A 13247-nucleotide genomic window follows, 5' to 3' on the forward strand; every position below is an offset into this window, starting at 1 on the left:
CACACCTCTCTGTCACAATGTCAATGAAAACCTTTCAAACTTTGTTGTTTTGCATTAATAAATAAAGAACAAAGATAAAATACAAACTCCATAATTGTGGTTTTACTATGGGGCTGTTCTAATGGATTGCATATTGTAGCACAGTTGTGTCAAATGGAAGTAATTCAGTACATTTTAAACTATTAAACATATATTGTATTTTTGAACCCTGAAGGTCAGTTTTCTATCTTTCCTCTTTGTGGTCGTTTTGTTTCTCTCTGTAGTCATTTTGTTTCTCTTTGTGTCACTTTGTTGTTGTTTTATTTCTCTCTGTAGTCGTTTTGTGTCTGTGGCTGTTTATTCTCTCTTTATGGTCGTTTTGCTTCTCTCTGTGTCTCTTTGTGGTGGTTTTGTTTGTCTTTGTTTCTCTCTGTAGTCATTTTGTGTCTCTGTGGCTGTTTTGTTTCTCTTTGTGGTAATTTTTTTCTCTTTGAGGTCTTTTTGTTTTTGTTTTTGTCTCTTTGTGGTTGTTTTGTGTTTCTTTGTGGTTGTTTTGTTTGTCTTTGTTTCTCTCTGTTGTCATTTTGTGTCTCTGAGGCTGTTTTGTCTCTCTTTGTGGTAATTTTTTTTCTCTTGAGGTGTTCTCGCTTCTCTTTGTGTCTCTTTGTGGTCGTCTTGTTTCTCTCTGTGTCTCTTTGTGGTTGTTTTGTCTCTTTGTGGTCGTTTTGCTTCTCTTTGTGGTCGTTTTGTGTCTCTTTGTGGTGGTTCTGTTTCTCTCTGTGTCTCTTTGTGGTCGTTTTGTTTCTCTCTGTGTCTCTTTGTGGTAGTTTTGTTTCTCTCTGTGTCTCTTTGTGGTTGTTTTGTCTCTTTGTGGTCGTTTTGCTTCTCTTTGTGGTCGTTTTGTGTCTCTTTGTGGTGGTTCTGTTTCTCTCTGTGTCTCTTTGTGGTCGTTTTGTTTCTCTCTGTGTCTCTTTGTGGTAGTTTTGTTTCTCTCTGTGTCTCTTTGTGGTAGTTCTGTTTCTCTCTGTGTCTCTTTGTTTCTCTGTAGTCATTTTTGTCAAAAGCTGAACCAGACATTTCTCTTCAAGTTCAAAATTTAAATAATTAATATGTTTTGTCATAGTTAAAATTTGGAACATGAAATGATGTCTAAAAGATCTGTAATTGGGTCCATGCCCTCTCATTTCAGAATCTTTTGTCCATGGGAAGTTATTCACAACAGAAACAGAAGAATTTATATAATGCAGTTTCAGAGAGATTATGCTTGTTAAACCTGTCTAGGTCAGTGGGATTGTAATAGATGTCCTATTTGCCAGAGCAGAACATTTAGCTGAAAATTCTTTAGCTTGAGAGTGAAGAACACATTAGCATATGGACTGTTTATTGTCCTACAATATCTTCAGTTTAATGTTTACAGAAAAAAGTGCATTTATGACTAGAGACGTGCATATCTTTAGTGCAAAGTAAGTTTATTGAAACTCCAAAAGTAAAGGGCAAATCCAGTGTGTGACCACGGTTATGGAGCCAGAGACATGTTGGAAAGCATTCCGAGGTGTTCCCAACACAGGCTGCTACATGCGTTATGTAATCCCTCCTTTATACTCTGGGTATTAAGAAGGTAAATCTATCATAGAAGGTTCATCGCATCAGACAGGACTGAGGATCAGTGAGGAACATTTGGCACGTCTCTACAATTTAAGTTGTTTTATCTGTTGCGTCATTGGCATTCACTTATCTACTGGTGCATTACCTCTAGGTCAACAAAACTGCAGGCCACATGACTGTGCAAAGGTTGTGTTTGCTTGTAAAGTCAACATAATGGCAAAGCCGTGATGAAAAGAGTACAAATACATCGGAATCACGTCTTCATCATGTTTGCTTCTGTGGTTCTAGTCTTGGCGGCTGTTTTGTTCTTCCTGCTCCTCTTTCAGACCCACAGGGCCAAAGATTTCCCTCCAGGCCCTCGACCCATCCCCTTCTTTGGAAATGTGTTGCAGCTCAATCTGGAGAGCCCTATTGCAGATCTGGAGAGGGTAAAGTTAAATAATGTCATTACACGGCTGTGTTGAATACTCGTTATTTCTTTATAGCAGACCGTTGCTATGTATAGCAGACTGTTGCTATGCATAGCAGACCGTTACAATGAGCGCAGTTCTGATGTCGGACTCTGGGGGAACATTTTTGTGTCAAGTTATTGATTTCTTAAGTAAGTAGCCATGTAATAAGCGGAATAATGTACAGCTAGCGGGTTATTGTTATGAAAGAAACCCAGACAGGGTAATGAGACACCCCTCTTTACCCAGAATGACCCAAGACATTCATCTAGGGTGACTTATTCTGTCATCATACACTCCATTCTTTAACAGCATTTAAATCCAGAGGAGGTGTGTTAGTTGAGAATTATCTTTCAAAGTGGATATATCTGTAATATGTGCTTAAAAATAAGGTCTCTCATTCCACTGCTACTGCTACTCCTACTAATATTTACTTATATAATAACTCTTTACATTGGCTGATGATTGCACTAAACAAAGGTCAATCACCTAACTCCCAGTAGTTCTAATCTATTGTGTCTCTGTCATCAGCTGGCCAAACGCTATGGTAGCATATACAGCCTTTTCATTGGCCACAGGCCTGCGGTCGTCATCAACGGGCTGCAGGCCTTCAAAGAAGCCCTGGTCAACAAAGCTGCTGACTTCTCTGGCAGACCACAAGGCATGATGGTTAACCATGCTGTACAAGTGAAAGGTACAGAGCAAGTTTAGGCTTTTTGTCTGTGAGTGATTTTCTATTCCATCGTATGTCATAAACCATTCCATTAATGGAGACACCCCATTATAATAAGGTGAATAGGGTAAAAATACCACCACCACTAATAGATATCACCATGAAACCTCTCCAGTTGATTACTTACATTAAGACATTCTTTATTACCCGTTTTCTGAAATGTTATGTTTAATATGCCAATAAGGCATTATCTTTTTAAATATGTGCTAATGTGCATACATTTACAGAACAGGAATCTGAACAGCCAGGATCAAAATTCTTTGTTTCTGATTTATGGAGTGATAAAAAGACATATCCAAAGTTCCCTGTGTAAAAACCTTTGACTCTAATATATCAATAAAAATATATTATATATTATATGTTTTTATGAATAAAATGTTCTATAAATCAGGCTATGAATGATATATGAACAAACAGCAGTAACCTTCAGATTATAGATAAGAATGAAAATGGAAAGTTTGGTGGATGTAAATGCTACTGAAGTGGAGATTTCTGACTCATTCTGAGAAAACGGCCTTTAAAGATATGGATTGTAATATTCCATATATTTTGCAAGGCACTACAGGTGAATAGAGTAGATTCTACCAGTGGGCTGTTGAAAGCAGGAAGAGAATACGTAGCTGTCCTCGTGAATGCCTCTTTGTTTAGTATTTCATTACAATGTTTAAACATACCGGATTGGTCTTTGGAGCTTTGGAGTCTTGTTTGTGGAAACGTGTCCGCTATATTCTGCTCGCGTTTGAAACGTTGCTTGTTATGATGAATATGTTGAAATCAGGAAGAGCAGCGTCGCTCTTCCTGTAAGCTAATAAAAGTTTCTAAATACACATATTCGTCTTTGGAGCTTGTTGTAGTAAACATGTGTCACGTAGAAGAACTCTTCATCCCTTTAAGAAAAAAAAAATGAATAAAAATGTCAGGTTTTACGGGATGGTGCAGCTGACGCGAGATCTTCAAACTTCAATATTTCCACGTGAATACAACAACATAAACATAAACAGACACTTATTTGTGTTGTAAATCTGATGGTCTGAAGTACACGGACAGTGTGGTCACAAGTTAATCTGGCTGCCTTCTGCGTCTCAGAGCGACTATTTAGCGGATGATATTTGAGATAAATATGACATTCACCTGTGACCACCCCAGTGTTGGTGGCGCACTGGAGGAAACCTCCGTCTGTCTCACAAGCTGTGATTTTGGTATGAGTTCAAATCCCGTAAAACCTGACATTTTTATTCATTTTTGTTTCTTAAAGGGATGAAGAGTTCTTCTACGTGACACATGTTTACTACAACAAGCTCCAAAGACGAATATGTGTATTTAGAAACTTGTATTAGCTTACAGGAAGAGCGACGCTGCTCTTCCTGATTTCAACATATTCATCATAACAAGCAACGTTTCAAACGCGAGCAGAATATAGCGGACACGTTTCCACAAACAAGACTCCAAAGCTCCAAAGACCAATCCGGTATGTTTAAACATTGTAATGAAATACTAAACAAAGAGGCATTCACGAGGACAGCTACGTATTCTCTTCCTGCTTTCAACAGCTGCCGTAACTACGACAACCACAGACTCATTCGGCTGAAAGTCGCCAGTTAACAGGGTCGCCTGATAAACCGTAACACCTGCAGTGATGCTGAGCCCAAGGCACAATGTGTTGAATGTGGTGAAATCTTGTCAAATGAGGCGCTAAAACCATCGAAGCTCCAGAGACACTTAAACACAAAGCACCCAGGATGCGTCGAGAAGCCAAACGAATATTTCTTAAGGAAAAGAGACGGGCTTAAGGCACAGCAGAAAGTCATCACAACATTAACAACTCAGTCAAAAGCCACTTTGAAAGCTAGCTATATGGTTGCTGCTCGTGTAGCTCGTAGCAAGAAACCCTTTACGATTGCAGAGGAGCTTATTTTGCCAAGCGCTGTGGATATGTGCCGAGAGTTACTGGGGGAAGCCGCTGCAACCAAAATTCAGTCAATACCCCTCTCCAATGACACCGTGAGCAGAAGAATTATTGACATGAGTGATGACATTGAATGCCAACTTCTGGAAGGAATAAAGGCAAGCCCATACTTAGGAGGGACGATTTGACGTGTTTTCACTCCTAAGTGAAACTTTGGAAGCCACTCCTCATGTCAACATATACAGTGTTATAACCCAACATTTGACTCAGTTGTCAGGAAAGTTTGCAGACTACTTCCCAGAAGACGCACGAGATGGAAACCTTTGGATTTTGGACCCTTTCTCTGTGGATCCTGCTTCAGAAGACATAGCTCTCTCCACTAGGTTGGAAAATGAACTGATGGAACTATCAGCAGACAGCAGCCTGAAGCTTCAGCTCACACAAGTTCATTCTGGATACTGTCTGCCAGTCAATATCCCTCTCTGTCAAAACGGGCAATCAAATTTCTGTTGCCTTTCACCACCACCTATTTATGTGAGTCAGGGTTTTCCATTGTGACTGTCACAAAATCAAAGGCAATGAACAAACTGAAAGCAACTTTGAATGCTACTCTGCGTGTCAGCCTCTCACCCATCCCACCACGACTTGATCTCATTATTTCCCAGAGGCAAGCCCAAGTGTCTCACTGAGGGTAAGCAGAATATGTATTTTGGTCATTACAGCTGACAGTGGCATAACACATATCTACAGCCCAGTTTATTATTTGTTGTATAAACATGTTAGGTTTTTTACTCATTTATTTGTGAAGGTGGTCCTTGGAAATGTTTTGACAATCACAAGTGGGCCTTAAGTTGCAAAAGGTTGAGAACCCCTGGAGTAGAACAAATAACGAACAGATATCATCATGAAACTTCCCCAGTTGCTTACTTACATTAAGACAATTATTTTTTGTATTACTTGTTTTCTGAAATTGTATGTTTAAATATGCAAATGAGACATTATCTAATGCTAACTTTTGGTGAATTAAGGAGAAATCAACAGACGCAAATAGACAAAGTATAGTGAAACAAACACCTAAATGTGCATTTTGGATGTTTTCTTTCCACTAGACTGAAAGAAGGCATGGTATGGAAGCAAAATAGCCCAAAATCATAAAATTGATGCATGGGAAGTGCATGAAAAATAATGTTTTTGCCTGGAGTGTCTTAAAACTTTTCACAGACTGAGATTACGTTTATAAATCTGTATTATGGCACCACCTGTTGGTAGCAGTGGTGAAAGAAGTATCAGCAGAAAAATGCCCTCGGTGACTGATATGTTATGACATTATCAGATTGTTCATACTGATGCATCAATATGCAAGCAGCATTTTACTGTTTTAGGTGGTCATGGTGGAGCTAGTTTTAATTATCTGGTATACAGTTAGGTAGTTGAATTCAGTGGTTACCATACAGTAGGGGTCGGGCCCCATCAAAAGGGTCACAAGATAAATCTAAGTAGTTGTGAGATAATTCATGAGGAAGGAACGAAAAAAATAGCTCACAAATTCCTATTCACTTTGGACTGAATCTTTGCTTTTATGTGAAATACTGGATACTGTGTTTTGTATAAGTCATTTAAATTAAACCAACCAGGAAGGATGAAGAGGAAATCACTGTTTTTTTGCTTTGCTAACAACTCATAGACACCTAAAATGAGGGGACCCCAACTAGCGTTTTTGTCAAAAACAGTCAAGAACAGTGTTCATCATATGTTTTTTTTTTTATATAAAATCTAATCTGAAATGTAACTAATAACTATATCAGTCAAACACATGTCCTGTAGTGGAATAAAAATATGATATTTACCTCTGAAATATTGTGGAGTAGAAATATAAAGTAGCATAAAATAGAAATATTCAAGTAAAGTACAAGTACAGTACCTGAAAGTTGTACTCAAGTACAGTACTTGAGTAAATGTATTAAATGTGACTTTCCACCACTGGGTGGTAGTATAATGGCACACCAATGCACGCTGCTGAGCATATTTTCACCAGGATTCATTTTATTTTTGCCCACAAACACATAAACCATTAATATAATTTGATGTTGATGATGGTGAGCCAATGGGAAGCTCAAGCAGCTGTTAATAATAATATTATGGACATTAAAGCTTGTCACTGAAACGTCGTTAGGTGCATTTAAAAAATGTGCGTTTTTTCCTTCTGAGTTCTAAGTTGACCTTTTTTGCTTGTAGCTCATGCTCCTGGAGTGATTCTAGCAGATTATAACCCTGGCTGGAGAGAGCATCGACGCTTTGGTCTGATGACCCTGAGAAACCTTGGTCTTGGGAAGCAGTCGATGGAGCAGCGCATTCTGGGAGAGCTGCATCGCATCATAACGCGATTCGAGCAGAGTGCTGGTATGCCCATTTTTTCCACGAACAGGACACAGATATTGTTTATATGGTCAAACATTGATAGTGAGCATGACATCACCATCTAGAAGTCTTTTGAACTCTGTGCTGAAAACCAGAAACCCAAAAGTAAATATCTTATTTTTTTCTTATTACATCTTTTTTTTTCTGTCTTTTAAAATCTTATTATATCGTAATAACACCTATTTTGGTCAAGGTTATGTCCAAGAATCATTGTTCATGTTGTTTTTCCAGGTAAGTCCATGGATCCCCACATGCTGTTCCACAATGCGGCCTCCAATGTCATCTGCCAAGTTCTGTTTGCTAGGCAGTTTGACTATGAGGATGAGCTCATGAAGTTTTTTGTTAGCCTTTTTCATGAGACCTCCAAAATAATCAACGGGCGCTGGGGTATGGTGAGTCATATTTTTTACAGCAAAACCACTCGATAACAGCATCACTATTATAAATGTAGAGTAAATCTAATATGTAAGCTTGCTCAGTAAAAACAGTGTGAGATAGAGGATTAGTTCATGTATAATATTGTACATGCAAGAACAAAAAGAAGTGGATTTGGCGATGGATCTCAGTACTACAATACCTTTTATTATTGTTATAAAGATAAAGGGATAGTTTGGTTTTTTTTAAGTGGGTTTGTATGAGGTTCTTATCCATAGTACGTGTATTACCTACAGTAGATGATGGTCGGTGTGGCCTCAACTTGGTGAAGCAGACAGGAGTGTAGACACCGGAGCAAAGCAATGTACTGCTGTGGACGGGGACGGCAGAAAAACATATTTTAGCCACCTAAAAGAAAGGTTCACCAAGAAAAATCATTATCTGTTTAAGTGTACACTATATTTAGAATATTTTCACTGCTTTAACTTGCCGTCAGACAGCCCTTTCCTTCTGCTTTCCGACGGGGAACTGAACTGACAGTGAAACTTATCTATGCTCTCTCCAAAGCCAACAGGCTCAGATGACAAAAACAGTATAAATACGTTTCACTTTCAGTTCAGTTTGCCGTCAGAAAATATTTTAATTCAGTGTACACTTAAACAAACATAATTTTTTAGGTGAGCCTTTCTTTTAGGTGGCTAAAATATGTTTTTCTGCCTTCCCCGTCCACAGCACTGTATTGCTTTGCTCCGGTGCCGGTGCTCCTGTCTGTTTCTCGATGCTGGGGGCACGCCGACCGTCATCAACGAGTACCTCATACAACCTCACTTGCAATGCAGAATCATAAATCAATCCTTAACAATCAATTCAAAACTTAAGGGCTTCTTAACACTTTGTAATATTTCATTTTTCCTCTCCCATACAGATTTATGACGCTATTCCCATGGTGCGCAACCTGCCACTGCCCTTCCAGAAAGCCTTTAAGTTGTTCAAGGTATGTCTTGTAAAGCGTTCATTTCTGTAGTAAAGGCCAAGGGATAACAAAATGACCTGCCAACCAGAAAAAAATCACTCCGCGTTGCAGAAAAGGAGTGAAAGAGAAAGCATTAATGAAATTAGAAAGGAAAGATGAAATAGTCTGCAGCCATGCTGGCAGCTCTGTGAGGCTACTTAGAGCTAAATGCTAATGCCAGGATGCTAACATGCTCACACTGAAAAGCTTAACGTGTTAGCATGCTAACATTAGCTAAATAGCACTAAACATAAAGTACAGCTGAGGCTGAAACCCAAGTATTGGATGAATTGAACCTGATGATGCTGTTAGATGAAGTTAAATGAAATGAAATGTATAACCAAAGTTATATCAATTCCTCAAGAGGTGAACGTGAATGTCTGTACCAAATGTCATGGCAATCAATCCAATAGTTATCAAAAATGTGCCATTACGGGGTGATTAGAGAGACGTATTTCTTGAACAACTACAAGCCTACAACACATGATATTAATTACAACCTGCAGTGCCCTAAAACTTGAAGTGCTGAATCACATTGCTGTTGTGTTACTGAATATGGCCTGCTGGGAAATTATGAGCCAGGGCTGCCTACGATATTACACTATCATGTCCTATGAAATGCCTGTGTCAAGATTTTTTGGCCACCAAGTGGAACTGTATGTCGCTGTAAATACGTTTCCTTTTATCAAAAGAAACAAGTTGTGGCCCTGGAAAAAAATATCTGTCCCCTTGAAAAACCTTGAATCATTTATTTAACTTGATGAACCTGTTTATTTCACCAAAAGTTTTTTTTCTTACCAGAGTGCACATGAAAAACGTTTGGAGTTGTTGGCTGAGAACAAAAAGACCAGAGTTCCTGGTAAACCGCGCCATTTCATAGACTGCTACCTGGATGAAGTGGATAAGGTGTGTGGATCTGTTCAGAGCAGCTGGTATGAACTGGCATGTTGTTGACCGCTACGACATTTACATTTACTTACTCGCTCTTTCTCTCTCTTATCTGCCTGCAAAGAGAGGAGACGATGGCTCGACTTTTTCTGAAGACCAGCTTTCTGCATGTATTTTGGATCTTCACTTTGCTGGGACTGACACGACCGCCAACACCCTGCTCTCTGCCTTCCTCTACCTAATGAATTATCCACAGATACAGGGTATGTCTGTGTATCATCTGTCTATCTCCACTTTATTTAGCCATGCTTAAGGCCCAGACACACCAATCCGACATCAAAGAACTAGTGGCGATGAAGGCCACCAGTTGCGTCGCCTCATGTTGCCTTTGTCTTGGCCAACAAGTTGCACTTGAACACACCTCAAAGACTACAGCCGATGGCCAGTTAGCACGTATGTTCAGCGCCTGCGTGAGATGAAATAACTTTCCCTACCAGCAGGTGGCGGTAGTCTGTATTTGTCATTTAAAAATGGAAACCTGTAGGACTGTGGATATACAAACCGTTATTATGATATGTACATGAAACAAAGCGGCGTTTACTGTCCATTTTCACACTACTCTCACTCAACACATAGCTTCATTCTAGATGACCATGTCGCTGGGAAAATATATTTTTCTAATATATTTTCGTGCACTGATTTGTTTAAGGTGATTAGTGAATCAGAGTGATTTCTTTCACCGAAGAGCTCCGCCGCCGATTCAACATGCTGAATCGGCCAAAAACACTCCGACATGGGCAGACTAGCTTATTATATTTATAATTTTTTATTGTTCAACACAGGCCATTTGTGTAGAATATGACAATAGAATAGAAATAATTTTGTTTTATCGTTGTACGGCACTTCGTAGGCGGATGTTTTTTACTGGTGTCCGGTAGTCGCTTTCACTCCAAAATGACAGAAGTGTAGTTTTGCTGCTGGGCACTGATGTTGCAATGGAACAACGCATAGCTTACAGTGCTAACAGTGAAAACAAAGGCAACACGGCTGACAGAGCTAACAGTGTTTATCTGAGTGGGAACCAGAGTGGCTTTGTCAACAAAGAATTATGACACACACAGAGGGAGAGCGACTTCATTCTCTGCTCAGGTAGACATTACTCCTCTATATCTTTACATAGCAAATTGTTTTTTGCTGATATATTAATGCTCTAAATATTAAATAGAGCACCTTTAAACATACTCTTCACACTACTGACACAGTTCAGGCTGCCATGAAGCACATAAACTGATAAGAATCTGGCCTTGTTCTCACTTTATGTTAACTGTCTCACTCTTTGTCCATGCTGTATTTCTCTCTGTATTCCTCAGAGCGCTGTCAGCAGGAAATAGACACGGTTCTGGATGGGAAGGATGAAGCCAGTTTTGAAGACAGACACCAGATGCCCTATGTGCAGGTACAGCAAAAGGATTATTTCAAAAGTGCTTTGAAGTGTAAAATATAAGTCCTCTTATATATCTGAGATGTTGCAAAGCTACATTGTGATGCTCTGACAGCTGTCTCTGTCATGCAGGCTGTCATTCATGAGATCCAGAGGACGGCTAACACTGTTCCTCTCAGCGTTTTCCACTGCACTCTTAAAGACACAGAGTTAATGGGATACTCCATACCCAGAGTAAGTAGAAAATATGATAATGTAATGTCATAAATATATAGGAAAGGCTTCATATCATAGCAATATCCTCTCTGAGCACTTACAGGTCAAATTTACTTAAGATGGTTGCAACAGGAAACTAAAGCATCAACACTCAACTATTTCCTCTCAAGTAAATTCAAAACAAAGCCACAGAAAATAATGACTGAATCAATGACCTCTTCTCTCTTGTAGTCTGACAATGTGTGAAGTTGTGCATGTGGCTTAATAATGTAGTTGCTATGACGGGATACTTTATTGCTAGATTGTATTTTTCATTATATTTTGGCAGTAAACAAATGGCATAGATGTCAGGGAACATTCTACTGATATGTTCAGGATATCAACATTTTGAGACTTGCCAGATTATGTTGATTAAATACTTACATTAAGGTTTGTGTTTTCATTTTAATTATGGCTGTCAGTCGATTGAAATATTTAATCGCGATTCACCGCATGATTGTCCATAGTTAATCACGATTAATCGCAAATTAATCACATATTTTATATCTGTTCAAAATTTACCTAAAAGGGAGATTTGTCAAGTATTTATTATTCTTATCGACATGGGAGTGAGAAAATGTGCTTTCTATATGCAAATGTATGTATATATTTATTATTGGAAATCAATTAACACAAAACAATGACTAATATTGTCCAGAAACCCTCACAGGTACTGCATTTAGCATAAAAAATATGCTCAAATCATAACATGGCAAACTCAAAGGCAACAGGCAACAACAGCTGTCAGTGTGTCAGTGTGCTGAACTGACTATGACTTGCCCCAAACTGCATGTGATTATCATAAAGTGGGCATGTCTGTAAAGGAGAGACTTTACATTCACATATCTTGAGGTCAGAGGTCAAGGGACGCCTTTGAAAATGGCCATGCCAGTTTTTCCTTGCCAAAATTTAGTATAAGTTTGGAGCGTTTTTTAGCCTCCTTCGCATCAAACGACATGGTTGATACCAATGGATTCCTCAGGTTTTCTAGTTTGATATGATGCCAGTATCACTCTAGCTTTAAAACTGAACCTGCTACACTACTAAAATCACAAGTTGTTTAAGAAATTAGTGGCGTTAAAATGAATTTATGTTAACGTGTTATTATCGCAATATCTTTGACAGCCCTAATTTTCATAGACCTCTTTTTTAAAGTTCTTTGATGTTTGCTCTCCAGGGAACCATTATCATCCCTAACTTGTCCTCAGTGCTGAATGAGGAGGGACAGTGGAAATCCCCTCATAAATTCGACCCTGACAACTTCCTCAATGAGCAGGGAGAGTTTGTGAAGCCAGAGGCCTTCATGCCTTTCTCTATAGGTGAGTGAAATGATTGTCACATTCCTAGATAGATTAAAAGATTGATTGGGAGGTTTGATTGAAAAAATATCATTAGGTTGTAGAAAATCCGTTGGTATTTCAACCTGCAGGTCCTCGTATGTGTCTCGGAGAGGCTCTGGCTCGTATGGAGCTCTTCCTCATCGTGGTGACTCTGCTAAGGAGGTTCACGTTCGTGTGGCCTGAGGATGCAGGAGAGCCGGACTTCACGCCTGTTTTTGGGTCAACCCAGACGCCCAAACCTTACTGCATGAAGGTCCAAATCAGAAAAACTATCCCAAGACAGAGGTTATCCTAAGACTGTCATCATGAAACATCGTATAAAATTCAACTCTTCGCCATAAATCCGATTTTGGTTAAAGCTGCACTAATAAATATTTGTATTGTTACAGCATGTACATCATACAGTTTTATCTGATTCTGATTCGACTTGCGTACAAGTGGCAAATTTGACCTGATGGTGGCAGTAAAGGAAAGGTCATGGAGTCACTAAAATCACCAGGATTCACTTGGTTGCAATTTGCAACCACACCACTAGATGCCGCCATATCCTACCTTTAAGTAAGATTTTGAATGCATGAGTTTTACTTGTAATTTAGTATTTTTATACTGTGATATTGATACTTTTACTTGATTAAAGGATGTGAATACTTCTTCCACCACTGACCAAAGTGTTGGACAGTAATTGATTTATGTATCCTCTATTGGGACCCTACTCTACCCCACATTAAAATAACATAAACCTACATTGTGAGACGCTATAACAATCTCTGTTTGTGATTGAACCAGTTAGTTAAAAAAGTGACATAAATAGGCCAGTGTAGTTGCTGTTGTGTTACTGCACAACCA

At 39.0% G+C, this 13247-nt stretch overlaps 1 protein-coding gene across 2 annotated transcripts; it reads left to right on the forward strand.

Moving 5' to 3' along the window:
- Positions 1-1788: 1788 nt before the first annotated feature.
- LOC141765787 (cytochrome P450 2D15-like) lies at positions 1789-13144 on the forward strand. 2 transcript variants are annotated; one of them, XM_074632014.1, is made up of 11 exons: positions 1789-2012; positions 2565-2727; positions 6908-7072; positions 7322-7482; positions 8391-8459; positions 9279-9383; positions 9490-9628; positions 10736-10821; positions 10939-11040; positions 12239-12380; positions 12491-13144. In XM_074632014.1, the coding sequence occupies exons 1-11, from the start codon at positions 1812-1814 to the stop codon at positions 12694-12696; spliced, it is 1539 nt and encodes a 512-aa protein (XP_074488115.1). In that variant the 5' UTR covers positions 1789-1811; the 3' UTR covers positions 12697-13144. The 2 variants fall into 2 exon arrangements, with proteins under 2 accessions (XP_074488115.1, XP_074488114.1); XM_074632013.1 differs by having other exon boundaries at positions 1791-2012; positions 12239-12374; positions 12485-13144.
- Positions 13145-13247: the final 103 nt, after the last annotated feature.

This window comes from Sebastes fasciatus, chromosome 4 (genome assembly GCF_043250625.1).
Source record: "Sebastes fasciatus isolate fSebFas1 chromosome 4, fSebFas1.pri, whole genome shotgun sequence".
Taxonomy (NCBI): Eukaryota; Metazoa; Chordata; class Actinopteri; order Perciformes; family Sebastidae; genus Sebastes; species Sebastes fasciatus.